The 21,633-nt window shown below is 45.7% G+C and overlaps 1 protein-coding gene and 1 long non-coding RNA gene across 13 annotated transcripts in view; one reads left to right on the forward strand and one right to left on the reverse strand.

Annotated features, from left to right (window-relative positions):
- Positions 1–88: 88 nt before the first annotated feature.
- LOC119865346 lies at positions 89–1,711 on the reverse strand. The gene is made up of 3 exons (XR_005376851.1): positions 664–1,711; positions 327–387; positions 89–150 (listed from the first exon to the last, which is right to left on the reverse strand). It is a non-coding gene; the product is annotated as an uncharacterized LOC119865346 (long non-coding RNA).
- A 6,417-nt stretch (positions 1,712–8,128) lies between these two features.
- The window catches only part of DLEC1 (DLEC1 cilia and flagella associated protein), an 80,639-nt gene continuing 67,134 nt past the window's right edge, over positions 8,129–21,633 (forward strand). For 9 of the 12 annotated variants that reach the window (XR_005376849.1, XM_038570430.1, XM_038570431.1 and 6 more), the window contains exons 1-2: positions 8,368–8,781; positions 9,799–9,949. Coding sequence is in view for 11 of the 12 variants with exons in the window: in XM_038570430.1 (XP_038426358.1) it covers positions 8,383–8,781; positions 9,799–9,949 (550 nt within the window). In the remaining variant the exon portion in view is untranslated. Of the gene's footprint in view, positions 8,782–9,233; positions 9,375–9,798; positions 9,950–21,633 lie in introns of those variants that run through there. The other 3 variants (XM_038570433.1, XM_038570437.1, XM_038570435.1) reach the window with 3 other exon arrangements.

Raw genomic sequence — 21,633 nt, forward strand, 5'->3', positions numbered from 1 at the left:
CCGCTCCGGGTTTGGGGTGATGCTCGGAAGAATCTGGCCTGCTTCTGGGACAGGGACCGCGGAACTTCCGACGCCCCGCAGAGCTGCTGTGAAACAGGGCCCGGGCGTCCGGCCGTCCAGCTGTGGCTCCCCGGATCTCTGCTTTCCCTTCTGCAAAATGGGTGCACGGGCATGGGTTAGGAGGTCCTCAGAGAGGTACGCCTGGATCTTGTCCTGAGGAGGGGCCCCTCCTCTCTCCATGGAAGTTTCTGACCCCAGAAGCGCCTTTGGCAGGGGCTGGGGCGCAGGCAGGGAAAGCTTACAGCAACTGGGTGCAGGGAACTCACCTTTGAGCCTCTCACACCGCAAATCTCTGGTGATCTGTACAGCAGAGTGGAAGGACAGGACCTAGGGGTGGGTTACATCTCCAGGGTCCCTTCTTTGGGTGGCTTTCCAAGGGGCTGTCTGAACAAGGGGTCCCTAGCCCCCTACATGGAGGCTCCCACTCAACTATAGCAACCCAGACACCCTCTTTATAGGGTACCCATATACCCCCAGCAGGAATCCTGCTGCCCACCACCCTTTGGGAGAGTCCCTTGGGAGAGCCCCCAGAAGTCCTCCCAGGATGAGGGGTGCTGGGCCCACCAGTGAATCACCCGGGCTTTTTGGGCCAATAAAGCCAACCTGAAAGTCTGTTGGACCTCTCTTGGAGGAGAAGCCTGGCTCGCTTTAACCCCTCCTCTTTCTAGTACAATCAGGTGTAGGTGGTCTTGAATACCCCAGGTAGGGATGCAAGCCACAGAGCAGGTCTTCCTGTTCTGAGGACTGAGACTGGGTCAGGGCTTAGGAACTTCGGAGAGCCTCCTCTCTGACCCACATACAGGGTCTAGCTCTTTATCTGGCACTTGTTCTGGTGGGTCTGTTCTTCAGTAGGAGTGCTCCCTGGCCTGGCAGGCCTGGCAGACTCTCCTTGGTTTCCTTTCCAGTCAGGGATGAGCAAGTCCACACTGGCAGGCCTGACTTTAGAGCCTGAGCCAGGGGTATGGGGGAAGGATGGATGAGGGGGTTCTTTTCTGCCCTCAACTCACTCTCTCTCTCTCTCTCTCTCTCTCTCTCTCTTTTCATCTAGGCTAGGACATATGCCTTCAGGCCTGCCCTCTGGGAGCCTCTGACTTTCCTGGGGTCCTCCAAACCCCTCTACTCAGTACATCAGGACTCTTCCAGCCCTATTCCTCTTCCCAGGCAGAAATGCGAAGAAATTCTGACACCAGCAGTTGCCTTGGCTTCAATTCAAGCATCATTCCTATTTATCCACGTCACCTCCCAGCTCTGAGCCCCAGGCTCCAAACTAGGGCATTATGTGGAACCGCAGCTTCTCCCCCGGCCCCAGATGCCTCTGGTGGGGGCTGCAGCCAGGTTCTTCCTTTACATACCCTGAACCCTCCCCACACAGGTCGTCTTCTGGCATCTGGCCCAAGCTGAAACCTCCCTGGCCTGAGATTGTTAGGTGTGGCTGACTCAGAGTTGGCACATATGACCAGGTTCTGCCAGAAAAGAGAGCTGGGCAGTGCCCTGCTCAGAGAGGCCAGGCTGCTGCCCTGCCCTGTGGCTCAGACTGAACTCCAGGACTGTCCTCACCTCCTCTGTCTGGCCCTCCCACTCTTACAGACCGTGAGGCACTCCGCCTGCTTCTGTTGGGTGCAAGGCTCTGCAGGGAGTATGACTGCGTCTTTGTGTGGAGGGCCCAGCAAGAGGCTCTGTACCCAACCACAGGGTTGCTGGCTTCTGCTCCCTCTGCCCTAAACAAGCAAGGCCTCCTGTGGGCCCAGCCCTGGGCAGGCGCCTTAATTACCCTCCCCAAAGCCCAGTTCTCAGTTACCTCTGCAAGATGCCCTGAGATCCTGGTGACTCACAGGACTTTTGGCAGGCTCAGTTAGTGTGCAGAGAGGGGCCACGCATGCTCAAAGCCGTGTTGTCCTATGGTAGAGTTTCAGGCATCTTGCCACCTCAGCTGACCATCCTGCCTTCTTTTTATTTTTTCCTTTTTTTTTTTTTTAATTTATGATAGACAGAGAGAGAGAGAGAGAGAGAGAGGGGGGCAGAGACACAGGCAGAGGGAGAAGCAGGCTCCATGCCAGGAGCCTGACGCGGGACTCGATCCCAGGACTCCAGGATCGCGCCCTGGGTCAAAGGCAGGTGCGAAACCGCTGAGCCACCCAGGGATCCCCTGACCATCCTGCCTTTGGTGTGTGTGTGTGAGGCTGGGTGCAGGCAAAGGGGACTTCTGGGATGATTGGAGAAAGAGAAGACCTAGTGAGACCTGGTGTTAGGGTCCTGCCTACCTCTAGATACTTCCCTGTTCCCTCATCACTACCCCCTCTAGAGGCCTGGGGAGGAGGAGGATCAAAGCTATGAATGTCAACTTTCAGGACTGTCAGGCTCCCCAGGGCTTCAGGGCCGGCCCTGCCCCACCCTTCCCCCAGAAATGCAGACCCAGGCAAGCTCCGGTAGGTGACTTGCAGGCAGTTTATTCTGCACCCCCATGGTCTTTGGAGGCTGTCCTAGGGCACCAGGATGAGCGGCTGTTTAAACTGGCTGTGCTCTTTCTTTCTGTGAGAATTTGAGCAAATCCCTTCATTTCTGTGACCTCCACAGTCAGGAGCTGCAGTCTCCCTCAGAATTCCCTGAAATAACAGAGTTTGGCTCCCTGGTACAAATAAGTGCCTGCTGGATGGACATGCACGGTCCCCACCGATGTCCCCTACCTGGCCTCCTCTACCGAGCCTGGTGGTCACAGAGCCCAGCCTCAGGCTCTTGTTCTGAGGGCATGCCCCTGATGCTTGCCAGGGCTGGAAAAAAGCCCACCTGAATCCCCCCCAGAGGGTCCTGGACCCAAATCAGACACATCCAGAGGGAAAGCAAAGGTGGCCTCTCCCAAGGAAGTGGCTATGGCAAGTGTGCATGCTTACATCATGCCATGAAGACAGTACTGACTATGCAGGGTTTTCAGGATGCTGTGATGGACCACAGGGTGTCTGGGCCCACTGGTTATCCCAGGATGATATGGGACGACTTGGGGTTACTTTTCCAGAATTACATTTGTGGAATTTTATGGTATACTTGCTTGTGAATGTAACTGTGATATTTATTTGAACATGGACTAAATCCCAATGCTCACCCCCACCCAATCCCACCCCACAGGCAGGGTCTAGTGCTTGGTGTGGGGAAATTGTCAGGAAACTGGCCCTCAGACCCTCCTCTGAAGGAGGAGACACACTCAAGCCTATGAAGCAAAGAAGATACTGCTCTGCTATTTTGTTTGTTCAACAAATATTTATTGGGCACCTACTATGTGCCAGGCAGTGTTCTAGAGACTTGGGAATCATCAGTGAACAAAATATACCCCAAATTCCTGCCCTTGTGGAGCTTAACTTCTAATAGGAAGAAAAGAGACACTATAATAAACGTAAGAAGTGAATTGTATAGTATATTGAAGGTATGTAGGGTAAGGGAATTCAGGAATGGGAGAGGGTTAAATTTTAAATAGTTTGTACCTTACAGGGCAAGTGACATTTGAGCAAGTGGGCCATTTGGAGATACCTGGTGGGCCATTTGGAGATACCTGGTGAAGAGGATTCCAGGCAGAGAGGACAGGCGGTGCCAAGGCCCTGCAGCAGGAATATGGCTGGTGTGTTGGAGGACTGGCAAGGAATTCAATGTGGCTGGAGCAAAGGGAGAGGGATAATGAGAGGGGACAAGAGTAATGGGGACCACATTCTGCTGGGCCTTCTAAGGGCTTCTACTTTTACACTGGGAGGAATGGGGAGCACTTGGAAGGTTTCAAGCCAAAAAGGGACATGATCCAACTTATATTTTAAAAGAATCACTCTGGGGCACCTGGGTGGCAGAGTTGGTTCAGCATCTAACTCTTTTGATTTCAGCTCAGGTCATGATCTCAGGGTTGTGAGACTGAGCTCCGCATCAGGTTCTGCACTGGACATGGAGTCTACCTAAAATTCTCTCTCTCCCTCTTCCTCTGTCCCTCCCCACCCCCCTCAAGAAAAAAGAAAAGAATCACTCTGGCTGCAGAAAGAAGTATCGTGGAGGGACAAGGCTTGAAACAGGGAGCTTGGCGAGGAGGCTCTTGCAGTAATCCAAGTGAGGCAGGTGGTGGCTCAGACCTTGGGGGTAGGAGTGGAGGTCATGAGAAGTAGTAGGATGCTGGATATATTCTGATGGGAGAGCCAGCAAGAGTTACTGGTGGGGGCTGCTTGAGAAAAACAGAGGAGTCAAGGCTCTGGGTATTTGGCTGGGCCACTGAGGAAGGAGTTCCCAGTAATTGAAATGGGGGAAGGCTGAGGAGGAGCAGCTGCTCTATTCTGGACATATACGTTTGAGATGCCTTCAGGCTGTCGAGGTGAGATGTCAAGTATATGATGGATGCACAAATAGAGTTTTGGAGGGAGATGTGGGCTGTATATAAAACTTGGGATATGGTTGAAAACATGTGAAAAACATCCGTCATGCTCTCACAGAATGCTGGTGGGAGTCTGCTCTGAGATCATCTTTCTGGAGGGCTATGTGGCAATATCTCAAATATTAACAATAAGTACATACCCTTTGGCTAAGCAATTCTAATTCCATGATATTATCTTATTATCTAATCCTGTCATCTTATCTATATGTTACATACAAAAACATGTACAAGGTGAAGTTCATTAGTAGGCACGTGATTAAATCACTTTATTTCCACATGGTGGGTTGTCTTGCATCTGTTTTAAACACACACACACACACACATACACACACACACACACACATTCCAGTCAGCAGAACAGGTTAGTAAATGAAGAAGGCGGCTCCAGGGACTCCCTTTGTGCTAAGAGGTCCGCCTGGAGGAGGAAGCTGGAGAGTGGACGTAAACATGGCTCAAGCCCTTTGGCCCTTTGTTTCTGGTGCAGGGTTTGAACCATTCATTTCATGGTCTGGAGGCAGAATGGAGGATGGATCCAGCTGATCAGACAGAGAGAGACTGGCAGCAGGCAGAGACACGTGGGTGGGGAAGGGGCACAGAGGAGAGGAAGGAGCAAGGCAAGAGAGGAGGAGGCAGGGCAGCCCCGGTGGCCCAGCAGTTTGGCGTCCCCTTCGGCCCAGGGCGTGATCCTGGAGACCCTGGATCGGGTCCCATGTTGGGCTCCCTGCATGGACCCTGCTTCTCCCTCTGCCTGTGTCCCTGCCCCCCCCCCCCTCTCTGCCTCTCATGAATAAATAAATAAAATCTTAAAAAAAAAAAAAAAAAAAAGGAGGTGGCTGCAGTACTGTTGAGAAGCCCTGGATGACCAGGACAGAGGAGGGGCCGCCACTGCTGGAGGCACTGAATGGTTGCCGGAGACCTCAGCCTGGACAGAACAAGGGGGCTAAAGCCAGAGGGTAGGAAGGGTCACAGAAAAACGGGAGGCTTCTCCTGGGCTGATGCAGACCTCTCCCTGTGACTGACCCAAGGCTATCTGGAGGCAGCACGAGGAGGCCAAAAGTGACAGTAAGAATCCATTCTCCTGTCTCTCCCCGAGACAGGGAAGGAGGCCTGGGAGCCCCCACAAAAGCTGCTCCTGAGACCCCCTGGTTTCAGCTGGCCTACTCCTAATACCTGAAAAATGGAGACTCCCCCAGACTGTTCCACTGCTTTAAGGGAGGAAAGATTTAAAAAGAGGCCTGCCCAGGACTTGTCAATGGCCTCAGGATGTTTGAGCAAATCATTCCTGTGTCCCAGGTACTTGAAGGGTGGACGCTGGGCCTCTCTTCGGTCTTCTCATTCTGTGGAGAAGGGGGCAGCTGGGGAGAGAGCCAGAGTAGGGCCCTCTCTGAGGACTGGAAAGGTGCTGGAAAGGACAGATGAGATGAGGGAGACAGGCCCACCCAAAAGAAGTGGAAGTGGCCCAGGTCAGTGGCAAACATCCTAGGGCTCATCTCAGGAAGTGGGTTTAGAGAAGACAAGCCTACTCATCCCAGGAGGAAAAAGCAGGTGCAAGCGGACACCATAGTGTGCCAATGATGACAGTCCATGTGATGTCAAGGGGCTGGCCTGGACAAGCCTGGTTCTTTCATTTCAGGGGAGATAATCCCTCCCCTGGTTGCACACACAGGACATTTGGGGGTCATTCTGGGCTCCTCTTCTCACTTCCATTATGAATCAGCAGGCTTTGTGAATTCAGGTCTCCAATCAGTTCCTCCCCCCAACCCAAGCTCCTAATCCATCTCTTTTCTAACCTTTGCACTAGTTTCCTAATCCATCACCCTGACACCTCTTGCCTCCTCCCTCCAGTCTGTTCTTTTGAGGCAACCAGAGTGATCTTAGTAGAACACATGCCTCGCTGAAGACCCTTGGTGGCCCTTTACTCAGATTAAAGTTTAAGTTCCCATTTATTTCCACATGGTGGGTTGTCTGTCTTTGGCTCAGGTCATGATCCCAGGATTCTGGGATCGAGTCCCATCTCAGGAGCTGGCGTCTCCCTCTGCCTATGTCTCTGCCTCTCTCTCTGACTCTCTCATGAATAAATAAATAAAATATTTTTTTTAAATGTTGCCTACAAACCTGCTTATGATCTGGCCCTCACCTCTCAGCTTCATTCCTCCTGCTCAAACTCTGAAATTCCACTCCTGAACTTCTTTCATTTCTTCCCATATGCACTGCTCTCACCCCACTCTTATACAATGGTTCCCTCTGCCCAGAATGCCCCTTTTCCTCCTCTTATTCCTACTCATTCTCTTCTTTTTCCTTCACTGTTTAAAAAAACTGGAGTGTAGTTTGTATACAGCAAACTACATCCTTTACAGTCCTGTGAGGTTTGACAAATTCATACAGTTGTGTAACCACCACCACAATAAAGAATAGCTCCTTCACCCCCCAAAATTTCCTCAGGCTCCTTGGGAGCCAACACTAGCTTCCATAACCAGCTTCTGGCAACCACTGATTGGTTTTCTGTTTTGTTTGTTTATTTTGTTTTAAATTGGCTCCATGTATAGCATGGAGCCAACATGGGACTTGAACTTATGACCCTGAGATCAACACCTGAGCTGGGACCAAGAGTCTGCTGTTTCACAGACTGAGCCCCCAAGGCTCCTCGATGTGTTTTGTGTTTTGCATTTCCAGAATGTCCTTAAAAAATGGAATCATTATGTATATAGCCTTTTGAGAATGGTTTCTTCTACCAGCATAATACATTTGATACTCATCTCTGCTGTTGTATGTACCAATATTCTGTTTCTTCTATATTGCTGAGCATTTGTTGAACAGATGTACTACAATTTATCCTTTAACCAGTGGTTAGGACATGTGGGTTTTTTCTAGGTTTTGGTGATGATGAATAAAGCCGCCATAAACATTTGGGTACAGGGTTTTGTGTGCACCTAAGTTTTCATTTCCCCTGGGAAAATACCTAGGAGCGGGCCTGCTGTGTGTGTCACGTTCTAAGAAACTGCCAGACCACCGCTTTCCAGCCGGGCTGTGCTTGTTGGTATTCCCATGGCAACGTGACAATTGGGGTTTCTCCACATGTCACCAGCACTCATTTGGTACATTTATTTAACTTCATGACATTCTACTAAGTGTGTAGTGGTATCGTGCTTGTGGTTTTAATTTCCACTTCCTTGATGACTAATGATGGTGATTAAAAAACAAAACAGGGATCCCTGGGTGGCGCAGCGGTTTGGCGCCTGCCTTTGGCCCAGGGCGGATCCTGGAGACGCGGGATCGAGTCCCATATCGGGCTCCCGGTGCATGGAGCCTGCTCCTTCCTCTGCCTGTGTCTCTGCCTCTCTCTCTCTCTGTGTGACTATCATTAAAAAAAAAAAAAAAAAAAAAAAAAAATCTCTGCCTAGTCTTCACTTGGTCCAAAAAGCCACTGTTCACGCTCCCTCTGGGAGATGATTCAGTTCCTGTGCTTTGTGGCTCCGTGACCACCGACATTTACTGCCAGCCTTGGGCTTCACCCTGCTTTCCGATTCCCTCCCTGCTCACCACCCTGGTGTCCCGGTCTAGGTCTGTCGGTCTGTCTGTCTCTCTCACACCCACACACGAACGAGGGCAGAAGCAGCATTTTACTTCCTTTGCTGTCTCCAGCTCCTAGCACAGACCTGAGATAGAATCTACACGAAGTAGTGCCCGAGCGGACGGACGGACCGAGAAGGGAGGAGCCAGGGTTTGCAAGCGGGCGGGCCTGGCTGCGCTATGAGCCACCCTGCACTGGTGCCTCAGCCCAGGCTCGCTTTAACAAGGGCCACGCAAAAGACGCGAGCACAGGCCGCCACCAGGGCACCGAGGACGCCAACGCAGCGAGAGGCCGAGCGGAAGCGGCCCCGCCGGAAGCGGAAGGGCGGCGAGCAGCTAGCGGCGTCTCGGTTGCCATGGAGACGGGCGGAGCCGAAGCCCCGCAATCTGGCGAGTCCGGGTCCTGCGCTCTCGGGGCAGCGACCTGGACGCCGGCGTCGCGCGTGGCCCGGGGCCGCAGCCCCAGCGAGGCCACCCGGCTGCCCTCCTTAGCCTACTCCGAGGCCTTCCACTACGGCTTCGGGAGCCGGGCCCGCCGCGTGGGGCCCCCGACGCCCCAGCCGCTCCCGGAGCCGCACTTGCTGCGTCTGCGCCCCACCTCGCTGCGCACCCAGGACGTCTCGCACCTGCTCACCGGCGTCTTCCGCAACTTGTACACGGACGAGGTGGTCGGCGCGGACCTGAGCGCGAGCTTGATCAAGGCCCGCGGCGGCGAGGATGCGCGCCACGAGGAATTCGTGGACGAGCTGCGGCGGGTAAGGCGGCCCCGGAGCCCCGCGCGCTCCCCGCAGGTGCTCCCCGGGGTCCGCGGACAGCGTGGTGGAGCCGGAGCGCACCCCCAGAGAGGCCGGCCCCGCGGGACTCAGCCGCTCCACGAGTGCCGGCACCTGCCGGGAGCCAGGCTCTGGGGGCGCAGCTAGGAAAGCGCGAAGTCCGCGTCGCAGTGTGTTCCACAGTCTGGTGGAAGGGCGCTCTGTTCGCTCGTTTATATAAACACACATAGAGGGCACCTTCTAGTCTGTGGCACCCACCCGCCCTCATTTTTCTCCGTGCATGCACACGTATATTGCATATGTAAATAAAAGGACTGGGGCAGATAGCTAAAGTTATTGTTCCCTGGAGACGGATGATAAAGCTAAAAGTCACCCCTTCTGGGGTGCCTGTCTCTGTATCACAAACCACAGTCGTAACCGAGGCATTTATGCCCAGATTTGAGGAAGCATGCCCAGTCTCTGGAAGGCAACTGCTTCCTCATCTGTGCAAGGAGGAAGGCAGCTGACTTGGATCCCTCTCTGCTCAGTGCGACTGCTGTCCACACTGCTGAGGAATCCCTTAAAGGGAGTCTCAGGTGAGCACTTTCTAGCAGCTGTGGTAAACTTAAAGGGACTGACAGCTGGAGGCTGTTCATTACACTCCCTGCTGCTAGGTAGGTAGGAAGTCCTTCCTTGGAAGGGCATCTGGGTGGTGCATCTCCGTCTACCAGGGGTGGTATGCTAACTTGTGTTTGCTGTTTCAGAGTTTGGGTGGCAGCTGTGAAGGCAGGAGGCAGAGTTTCAGGCTTGGCTCTGCTCCTGACTTTACTATGAGACCTTTAAGCCTTTTCCCTCCGTGGGTCTCAGTTTTCACATCTGTTAGGTTGGACCAGATGGTCTCCATAGTTCTGTGACTGTTCTTCTGTGCTTCACAGGAAGCCTGATGCTCGGGGACGGGGGAGGGTTGAGTAAAACTGTGATCTCATCATATTTCTGTGCATTTTATGGTCTACCTGCCAGATTCGGGAGGTCTATAAGCAGCGACTGGATGAAGTTGAAATGTTGGAGAGACATATCATTCAGGCCCGCGCCCGGGCTCTTGCAGAGAAAGAACGGATCATGCAACAGGCCAAAGTGCATGTCCTTGAGAATTTTATCACGGTGCCTCCAGGTATGTATAAAGAACTTCCAACATGCCCTTCACCTGATTCCCCAGCTGTTAATATATTACAATGTTTGCTCCATTGTCCACTCTCTAGTCTTTTTCTGAACATTTGGAGATCAAATTGCAGATGTGATGTGATGTTTCATTACCACAAGACAGTCTAACATGCATGTCTCCAAAACAGGGACTCTCTACTATGTAACCAGCATACAACCCCTCAAGCCTAGAAATCGGCATCTGTGCAACATTAACCTACAATTCACAGGTCCTGTTCAGATTTAAGTAGCTGTCCTATAGTGGCTGTTTCTCTTCTCTGGTCCAGGACTCTGTCTAGGAAGTCATGTTGCATTTGATTGTCAAGACCCATTTTTTGAATCTTTAGTTTGGAAGAATTCCTTTATCATTTCTTGTCTTTCATGTTCTTTAAAAAAATGTCTTGTCTGGGGCACCAGGGTGGTTCCGCCAGTTAACCATCCGACTCTTTATTTTGGTTCAGGTCATGATCTCAGGGTTGTGGGATAGAGCCCTGTGTCGGGCTCTCTGCTGGGCATGGAGCCTGCTTGAGAGCCCGTCTCTCTCTGTCCCTCCTCTTTCTCTCAACCTCTTTAAAAAAATTCTTTCTTGAGTACAGTTGACACGCATATTACATTAGTTTCATGTGTACAACTTAGTGATTTGATGAGTTTAGACATTATGCTATGCTTACCACAAGTGTAGGTACCATCTGTCCCTATACCTCATTATCACAGTGTCATTGACAGCATTCCTTATGCTGTGCCTTTTATTCCTGTGACTTTACATTCCATAATTGTCTTTCATGTTATTGACAGTTGTGCTTTTCTCCCTCAATTTTTTCTTAAAAGATTTTATTTATTTATTCATGAGAGACACATAGAGGCAGAGACATAGGCAGAGGGAGAAGCAGGCTGCCTGTGGGGAGCCCGATGTGGGACTTGATCCCAGGATCCTGACATCACAACCTGATCCAAAGGCAGATGCTCAGCCACTGAGCCACCCAGGAATCCCTCCTCCAATTTTTTTTGCTGTGTTAAAATACTCAGAAAATTTACCATCCTACCTATACTTAACTGTACAGATCAGTGGTATTAAGCACATGCATAATATCATATGAACATTATTACCCTCCATCTCTGGGCCTCTTTTCATTTTGCAAAACGAAAACTCTGTACCCATTAAACAATAATTTCCCTTTCCCCTTACCCAGCCCCTGGCAATCACCATTCTGCTTTCTCTCTGTCCAATTTAGACTACTCTAAGTACCTCATAGAAGTAGAGTCATATAGTATTTGTCTTTGTGACTGGCTTATTTCTTTTTTTTTAAATTTTGTTTATTTATTCATGAGAGAGAGAGAGAGAGAGAGAGCGGCAGAGACACAGGCAGAGGGAGAAGCAGGCTCCATGCAGGGAACCTGACGTGGAACTCGATCCCGGGATTCCAGGATCACACCCCGGGCTGGAGGCGGTGCTAAATCGCTGAGCCACCCAGGGCTGCCCGTGGCTTATTTCACTTAACATGATGTCCTCAAGGTTCACCCATGTTGTAGCATGTGTCAGAATTTCCTTCCTTTTTACGACTAAGTAGTATTCTGTTGTATTTACCACATTTTGCTTATCCATTCATCCATTGGTGGCCGCTTGGGTTGCTTTCACAGTTTGGCTATCATGAATAATGCTGCTCTGACCAAGAGTGTACAGTTATCTCTTTGAGACCCTGCTTTCAATTCTTTTGGATGTATACCCAAAAGGGGAATTGCTGGGTTATATAGTAGTTCTATTTTTGATTTTTTGAGGAACCACTATACTGCTTGCCACAGCGGCTGTAACATTTTCACATGCCCACCAACATTGCACCAGGATTTCCATTTCTCCATATCCTTGCCAACACTTGTTATTTTCTGTGTTTTTGATAGTGGCTATTCTAGTGAGTGTGAGATGGTATTTTACTGTAGTTTTGATTTGCATTTCCCTGCTAATTAGTGATGTTGAGCATCTTTTCACATACTTATGGCCATTTGTATATATTCTTTGGAGACATGTCCTTTCAAACCCATTTTTAAATCATTTTTGGAATTTTTGCCTGTGCCTTGGTATCATATCCAAGAAATCATTGTCAAATCCAATGCCGTGAAGCTTTGGCCCTATATTTTCTTCTAAGAGTTTTATTGTTTTAGGTCTTTGAATTGAAGTATAATTAACCCTCAGCGTTATATTATCTTCAGGTGTATAATGTAATGATTCAACAATTTTAGTGCTCATCACCATAAGTGTACCCCTCTTTTTTTTTTTTTAAAGAAATTGAGTGTGTTCTGTTTGCAGTAAATATATTTTTGTGCTTAATGGAACTAGCTTCTACAAATTCTTAAAGGATCTTAATGTACAAGATGTTCCAGAACAGCCAAGACCCATATTTTGTGTTGAGTAAAAGCAAATGGTGTTAAGCGCCAGGGTGAAGAACACTCTCAATTACAAAACTGGAAAGCCACCTACATGTCCTGCTGGCAGACTAGCAGCTACCTCTCCATTTGCGTCATCAAAGATAATTATGCTAAAGCTGGACTCAACCTCTCCCTACTGACTTCATTTCTTTACACATCCTGGCTCCTTAACCTTGTGGCAGGTAAATTAGGCAGTGATCTCCCTGTGTTCTCCAAGCCATGAGGAAAGGGAGTAGAGCCAGAGGAAAGTCAGGAGAGAACACTTGCCTCTGCACTAGAGCTTACTGCTCTATTATACAGATGGAACCAAGGCTCCATAAGTTTTGCTGCCTTGTTCAAGGTCACTCAGCTAGTAAGAAGTGGAGGCCTTTTAGTCAAAATGGAATTTATACTCTTGGGGTGGCTGATACATTATCCAAATAAGGAGAGATATAGGTTTGAGTTTTTTGGTAGGGAAGGATATACTTAACCTTAGAGTATCTTCAGTAGTTCTCACCTTGGGGCAGCGCTATCCACCTAGTGGACATGCAGAAATATTTGGAAGCATCTCTGGTGTTCCAGTGAAGGGGGAAGGTTTGCTTCTGGCTTTTCGTACACCACAGGTCAGGGAGGCTAAGACATGCTGCAGCACTTAAGACAATTGCACACAATGAAATACTTATCTCAAGATGCAAATAGTTTCCTATTGAGTAACACTATAGGTGCCTCATTAAGTCCATGAGCTAGAAGTGGTGAAATTACTTTAACTCCCTTTGGCATGAAGTCAGACTAGGTGATGCAGTGACTCACAGTTAAGTGTACTCTTAATCCCCTTCATTTCACTCATCCCCCCCACCCACCTCCCATTTGGCAACCACCAGTTTGTTCTCTGTATTTAAGAGTCTCACTTTTTATTTGTCTTTTTTCTTTGTTCATTTATTTTGTTTCTGAAATTCCACATGAGTGAAATCAAATGCTTATTGTAGCATTATTTACAACAGCCAAGATATGAAAGGGCCCAAATGTCCATCAATAGATGGATGGATAAAGAGGTACCTAAATACAGTGGAATATCACTCAGCCATAAAAAGCATGGATCTTGCCATTTGCAGCAACCTGGATAGACCTAGAGGGTATAATGCTAAGTGCAGTAAATCAGAGAAAGAGAAAGGCAAAGGTCTTTGACTCGTTTTGATATGACATTTTATATGGTGTTAGATAAAGGTCCAACTTCTTTCTTTTGCTTGAGGATATCCATTTCCTCTAGCATCATTTGATGAAAAGACTGTTCTTTCCTCATTGAATGCTCTTGGCATCCTTGTCAAAAATCATCTGACTAGTGGTGTCTGGGTGGCTCAGTCGGCTAAGCATCTGCCTTCAGCTCAGGTCATGATCTCAGGGTCCTGGAATCCAGCCTCACCTCAGGCTTCCTGCTCAGTGGGGAGTCTGGTTCTCCTCTGCTCCTCCCCCTGCCTGCCCCCTAGATTTTAAAGATCTTAAAATCTCTTAAAGATTTATTTATTTGATAGAGAGAGTGTGTGTACAAGCAGGGGGAATGGGAGAGAGAGAGAGAAGCAGGCACCCCACTAAGCAGGGAGCCTGACTCCCGGGCTGGATCCCAGGACCCTGGGATCAAAGGCAGATGCTTAACCACTGAGCCACCCAGGTGCCCCTAAATAAAATCTTAAAAAAAAAAAAAAGCCTTCTAATCCATGAGCATAGAATGTGTTTCCATTTATTTTTATCATCTTTAATTTCTTTCAGCAGTGTTTTGTACTTTTCATTATAAAAGTCTTTCACCTTTTTAGTTAACTTTTAAGTATTTTATTCTTTTTGATGCTATTTTAAATGGAATTGTTTCCATAATTTCCTTTCCAGATTGTTTATTGTTAATGAATAGAAATGCAACTGAGTTTTGCATGTTGACTTAGTGTCCTGCTATTTTGTGGATTCATTTATTCTAATAGGGTTTTTTTTGTGGGACCTTTAGAGTTTTCTGCATATAAGATCATATCATCTGCAAACACATAATTTTACTTCTTCCTTTCCAATTTGGATTCCTTTTTCTTTCTTGACTAATTGCATTAGTTCAAACCTCCAACATTGTGCTGACTAGAAATGGAGGAAGCAGACATCTTGCCTCATTCCTGGATCTTAGGGGAAAAGCTTTTAGTCTTTTACCATTGAGAATGATGTTTGCTATTGGTTCTCTCTTTTTTTTTTTTAATTTTTATTTATGATAGTCACACAGAGAGAGAGAGAGAGAGGCAGAGACATAGGCAGAGGGAGAAGCAGGCTCCATGCACTGGGAGCCCAACGTGGAATTCGATCCCGGGTCTCCAGGATCACGCCCTGGGCCAAAGGCAGGCGCTAAACCTCTGCGCCACCCAGGGATCCCTGCTATTGGTTCTCCATCTGTGGCTTTTATTATGTTGAAGTAGTTTCCTCTAGCTTTTTTAGTGTTTTTTATCATGAAAGGGTGTTGAATTTTGTTTAATGTTATTTCTGCATCAGTTCAGATGATCATATGATTTTCTCCTTTATTCCATTAATGTGATGTATCACACTGATCAGTTTTCTTTCTTTTTTTTTTTTTTTTGATCAGTTTTCATATGTTGAACTACCCTTGTATTCCAAGAGTAGCTCTCACTTGGTCATGGTGTCTAATCCATTCAATAAGCTGCTACTAGATTAAATTTGGTAGTATTTTGCTGAGAATTTTTGCACTGAGGTTCATAAGAGATATTGGTCTGTAGTTTTTTGGTAGTGTCTTTGTCTGGCTTTGGTAGCAGGGTAATGCTGGCCTTATAGAATGAGGTAGTAAGTGTTCCCTCCTACTCCATTTTTTTAAACTTAAGAAGAATTGGTATTAATTCTTTAAGTGTTTGGTAGAATTCACCAGTAAAACCATCAGGTCCAGGACATTGTTTTGGGGGGTGGGGGAGACTTGATTACTGATTCAATCTCCTTACTAGTTATAGGTCAATTCAGATATTCTATTTCTCTGGGATTTTTGTCTTTGTAGGTTTCATATTTCTAGCATTTCTCCATTTTATCTGTTTTCCAATTTGTTGATGTAGAATTGTTCCTAATACTCTCTTAGAATCCTTTTTATTTCTGTGAAATTGGTAGTAACATCACCACTTTCATCTTTGATTTTAATTTATCTGGGTCTTCTCTTTCTCTTAGTTGATCAATTTTGTTGATTTTTCTGAACTAACATTTAGGTTCATTGATTTTTTCTCTGTTTTTTTTTTTTTCTGTTCTCTATTTTCTAATCTTTGTTGTTTCTTTCATAGCTTTGGGTTGAGTTCTTCTAGTTCCTTAAGTTCTAAAGTTAGATTATTGATTTGAGATCTTTCTTGTTTTCAAATGTATTCATAGCTATAAGTTTTCTCATTTCTCAAAGAAATACTTACTTTCTCTAAGTATTTGTTAATTCCATAGTGATTTCTTCTTTGATCCATTGGTTGTTTAAAAGTGTATTGTTTAATTTCCACTATTTAGTGAATTTTCCAGTTTCCTCTTGTTACTGAATTCTGACATTGTTGTCAGAGAAGATACTTTGTATGATATCTGTCCTTTAAAATCTACTGAGACTCAATTTGTGGCCTTACATATGATCTGGGAAATGTCCCATGTGCACTGGAGAAGAAAGTTAAGCTGCTTTTGTTTAGGATGTTATGTCTGTGTCTGTTAGATGCATTTGGTCTATTGTGTTTTTCAAGTCCTCTGTTTCCTTATTATCTTCTGTCTGGTTTTTCTATTCATTATTGTAAAAGGGATACTGAAGTCTCCAACTGGTATTGTAGAACTGTCTATTTCTCCCCTCAGTTCTGTCTATTTTTGCTTCATTATTTTGATGACCTGTCACTAAGTGTCTAAATGTTTATAATGATTACATCTCCTTGTATTGAACCTCTTATTAATATATAATATCCTTCTTTGTATCTTGGAACCTTTTGATTTTAAAGCCTCTTTTGTTTGATATTAGAATAGCTACTCCTGAAGTCAGTCAGTCAGAGAAGGACAAACATTATATGTTCTCATTCATTTGGGGATTATAAATAATAGTGAAAGGGAATATAAGGGAAGGGAGAAGAAATGTGTGGGAAGTATCAGAAAGGGAGACAGAACGTAAAGACTGCTAACTCTGGGAAACGAACTAGGGGTGGTAGAAGGGGAGGAGGGCGGGGGGTGGGAGTGAATGGGTGACAGGCACTGGGGGTTATTCTGTATGTTAGTAAATTGAACACCAATAAAAAATAAATTAAAAAAAAAAGAATAGCTACTCCTTTTGGTGTTTTTGCATGGAATGCTATCAGTTACTTTTTGGTTACTATTTGCATGGAATATCTTTTTTTATCATTTCACTTACACTCTATTTGTGTCTTGGATCTAAAGTGAGTCAATTATAGACAGCATATAGTTGGATTGTATCTTTTTAGCCATTCTTCCAATCTGTCATTTGATTGAGAAGTTTAATCTATTTACACTTTAAAGTAATTACTTTGATAAGGAGGGACTTCTGTCAGTTTTTTCTATATGCCTTATAGATCTTTTATCTCTTATTTCCTGCATTGCTGTCTTCTTTTGTATTGAGTGAGTTTGTGTGTGTGTGTGTGTGTGTGTGAAATGTTTAAGTTCCTTTTTAATTTCTTTGTGTATATTCTATGTGGTTACAAAGAAACCAGCCATAGTTTGTGATAGGGATTACATTTAGCAACCTAAAGTTATAACACTCTAATTTGAATTTATACCAGCTTAACATACAAAAACTCTGCTTCTTTACATCTCCATCCCCACCCTGTTATGTTAGGTTGTCGATGTCACAGAATTAGCTGTGACAGAATTACATCTTTATATGTTGTGTTCCTATATAAACTAACAATTCTTTTAAATGCCTTTGTTTCTTTAAATTATGTAGAAAACAAGACTTGGAGTTATAAAATGAAGTTACTATAATACTAGCATTTAGGCTAGTACTGTTTTTTTTTTTTTTCTTTAAGTGATGGTCTCTTAAATCATGTAGAAAACTTTCATGATATCCCATGGATTTACCTTTTTTGAGATCTTCATTTCTCCATACAGCTTCAGGTTATTGTCTAGCTTCCTTTCATTTCACTTTGCAGTATTCCCTTCAGCATTTCTTGCAGGCAGGTCTAGTGGTAACAGACACCCTCAGCTTTGCTTAACTGGGAGTGTCTTAATTTCCTCCTTACTTTTAAAGGACAGTTTTACTGGATATAGGATTCTTGATTGACAGTTTCTTCTTCTAGCATTTTGAATACATTGGCCCACTGCTTTCTGACCTCCAAAGTTCTTAGAAATCTGTTGGCATCCTTGTTGAGGGTCCCTTGTACTGATAAGTGACTTATTTCTTGCTGTGGTCAAGATTCCCTCATTGTGTCTGTTAGAAGTTTGATCATAATGTGTTTCTGCGTGAGTCTGTGAGTTCCTCTTACAGTTCATTGAGCTGCTTGGATAGTCATACTCATGTATTTTATCCAGCTTGGAAAGTCTTTAGCCATTATTTCACAGTGTTCTCTGTGTCCCTTTCTGTGTCCTCCTCTGGGACTCCCACGTGTGTGTGTTGGTCTGTTTAATGGGATCCCATGGATCATCTAGCTCTGTTCACTTTTCTCCCATCTTTCTCGTTGCTGTTTCTCAGACTCGATCACTTCCATTGTCCTATTTTGATTTTTCTACCTGCTCACATCTGACCTTGAACCCTCTCTGATAGTGAATATTTTGTTTACATTTTGTTCATCTATGGTTTCTTGACTTTGGCCACATCTTCCTTTGGTTCTGTGAGCATTTTTAAGACTGCTGTTTCATGGTCTTCAACGAGTGTATCTGTAATGAGGTCTTTCTCAGGGACAGTTTTGGTTGGTTGATTTCATTTGAGAGGGACTGCACTTTCTTTTTTCTTTGCATGTCTTATGATTTTTTTAAAGTAGACTCTATACCCAATTGCACCCTGAGATCAAGAGTCACATGCTATCGACTGAGTCACCCAGGCACCCCTCTTGTGATTTTTTTTAATTGAAAACCGGGTATTTGAATCTAATAATGTGTGAACTCAAGAAATCAGATTCTCCCCTTCTTGCCATTTTTTGTTTATTTTTTTTGTTTTATTTTATTTTTATTTTTTATTATTTTTTTTGTATTTTTTTATTGGAGTTCGATTTGCCAACATATAGTATAACACCCAGTGCTCATCCTGTCAAGTGCCCCCCGCCTCAGTGCTCGTTATTGTTTTTGTTTTAATTGTAGGCTGTCTGTGCTGAGAGTCAGCATGAGCTGTAAACTTAAGGTCTTCTCAGGTCATTTCTGAGCCTTTCCCTGGGCACGTGCAGTCATGTTCTGACTTTCCCCACAGCTGCAGTTGCTTTTGAATGTCCTGACCTTTAATATTTGGCTTCTGAAAGGGAGAAAAGGGAGGTGAATGACAGGAAAAAGGCATCAGCCCTTTAAATTGCCTAGAAGTCACTTCTGCTGCAGGGAGAGGGGCTTGCAGCAGTAGAGGCGGGACCACAGCAATGGCTCCTGGCTTCTTTGTCTACACCTCTGTGATCAGAAGAAGTAATATGTAATCAGAGTGTGGATCCCTGGCATTTGGACAATGGAGTCCTTTTTGCTCACCCAGGCTTCCACAAACTGGGTGCAGGTTGCACTAGGAACGTATACACAGATGCTTGCCATAGGAGTGGCATGGTGGCCGGGTAGCTGCTACTCTGCTAAGAGTTGCAGTTAATTGCAGTTTACCTCTAAGTCTTCCCCAGAAGTTACCAGCCTTCCCTAGGCTCTAGGGTTCCAAAATAGTTACTTAGAGTACTTCTGCCAGTGCAGTTGTGGGGAGAGGATTTCTGGTGCTTCTTACTCCATGTCATCACAGAATCCTCCCTTGATGGTTTCTGGATGGCCTTTCATTCCATAGGATGGCTCTTGTGTTTCCTTGTGACAGGACTCAGACTCATTCTGGGCAGCAATACCACAGAAGTTGAGGGGCCCTCTTCTCACTGCCACAGTCACAGCTGATATTAACCTGGATCACCTGGTCAAATTGGCATCTGCTGGGGGTTTTTCTACATTAAATTCTCCAAATTAAATTACAACTGATTAGTATTCATGGAGAAATATCCTCAGATTTCACCGATTCTCCTTCCTCCTCAAGTTCCATCACCACCAGCATTCACAGCCTTTTCTCAGTCAGCCACCTCCATGACAACACTTTCTTTGATCAATTTATTTGTTAAAGAAATTGGGTTGTTTTTCCAGTAGAGTTATCTGTAGTCTGGATTTTGCTGATTTCAGCATTGTCATGTCATTTAACCTGTTCTCCTGGTTCCTGCATTTCCTGCAATTCAGTAATTAGTTCTAGAGACTTCATGAGGTTCAGGTTGTTCTTTGGTGGGGAAAGGGGTAAGACTATTTCATAGGTTGTGCTGAGTGCTGTCTTCAGGAGGTACATGATGTCTGATGTCTCTCCCTCTGTGATGCTGGCAACCTTTGCCCAGATCTATTATTTCATTAGGGGTTGTAAATTACAACAAAATGTTAATGGTACTGGGATACTTCCATAAAGAGAAACTTTTCAGCTACTACTATGATTATTCCAAGGTATGAATGGGCTAGATGAATTCTTTCCCCTTATTTGCCAGTTTTTAAAATAACAAGTTGGTTCCCCTAGGATCTTCCAGTTGTGACTAAAGAGATTTGTTGGTTGATTTTTTTATTTTTATTTTTAGATTTTATTTATTTATTGTGTCAGAGAGAGAGAGAGCACAGGCAGGAGGAGCAGCAGAGGGAGAGGGAGAAGCAGGTTCCCTGCTGAGCATGGAGCCCTATATGGGGCTCGATCCCAGGACCCTGGGATCATGACCTGAGCTGAAGGCAGATGCTTAACCGACGGAGCCACTCAGGTACCCTGTTGGTTGATTTTTAGTATCATTATGAACTCATGGATTTCATAACTACAGTTATATTTATTATCTTTTTAATGCTCAAATTTTCCCATCTTTGGCCAGTTGGAGCCTTTTCAAGTTCCCTCCTAACTCTTTTGAAACAATAGCAATTGTCTTTGATAACTTCCTTATTTTCTGGAATGGTCCAATATTCCGTGTTTTTCTTATTGTACCAGACCTGGAATCAGCCATTTCTCCAAGAAGGCTGGTTCCTTTTATTTGTCCCCAGAGACTTTGGTCTAACCTCTTGCATCCCTGAAAGTCATCATTTTCCAGTACAAAAGGCAGAAGGGACTGTGCTTTTAGGGTTGAGAGACCCAGCATATCTATGGCCCTGAGGAAGGGAGAAGTGGAAGTGTTAGTGGCTTAGGAAGGCGTTATACTAATGAGGTCCTACTAGGGACCAGGTGTTGTATAAGATGATTTGCATAGGCTATCCCATTGAGCCCTTCCAATGACCCTGGGAGGTAGGTTTTCTCTCCATTTTATACCTGTGGGGACTAAACTGAGAGAAAGGATCAAATAACTTCCCTAAATTCACACAACTCAGAAGGACTCCAGATTTGAACTTGAGTGAGTTTGCTGTCAGAGCCTGTCTTTCCTCTATCAGGAGCAGGAAGAAGGATTGTTGACCAGAATAGGCACAGTGTCATGCAGGTGTCAACGATGTGGCTCTGGGTGTGGCCCTGGGTGTGAGGACCAAAACTTGGTCAGGCTTGCCACCTCTGAGGCTCAGCCCGACAGATAGTGAACATTCCGTGTGTATTCCATATCTTCTCTTCCCCAGCCTCCACAGCAGAGTCCTGTAACTGCCAGGACTCCTCCCTCCATTGTGGATTTGGCAGAGATTGTTGAAACAGATTCCCAGGAGGTTACCTGCTATCCCCTCAGTCCCGGGAGTCCAATACTGTTCTTGTTGTGGGTAGGATTCTTTCGGCCAGAGATCAAGGGGGATGAAATCATTGTTTGGTTGTTTTTAAATGAAAGTAAAGTAAAAGACTGAGAACTGAGAATCAAACCTCAGTCAGGAGAGTTTTTTCAATGACCTTCATTATATTTTTTTACCCAAGATAATATTGTTACAACCAGACATTATCTGTCCTGGTTTATCAGTCTTCTGCTGGTGATGTTTTTCTCTTTTATTTCAAAAGTAGCAGAAGTAGAGATCTTGATCCAGTTCCACGGATATCCCTCTGGTTCCTGCTTCTGGTTGGGGTGGAGGGGAGGGGGCAAAATGACCCAAGAAAGTTTTTTTTACCTTAGATGATTGATAGTGATTATATTTCTC

This window comes from Canis lupus, chromosome 23 (genome assembly GCF_011100685.1).
Source record: "Canis lupus familiaris isolate Mischka breed German Shepherd chromosome 23, alternate assembly UU_Cfam_GSD_1.0, whole genome shotgun sequence".
NCBI lineage: Eukaryota > Metazoa > Chordata > Mammalia > Carnivora > Canidae > Canis > Canis lupus.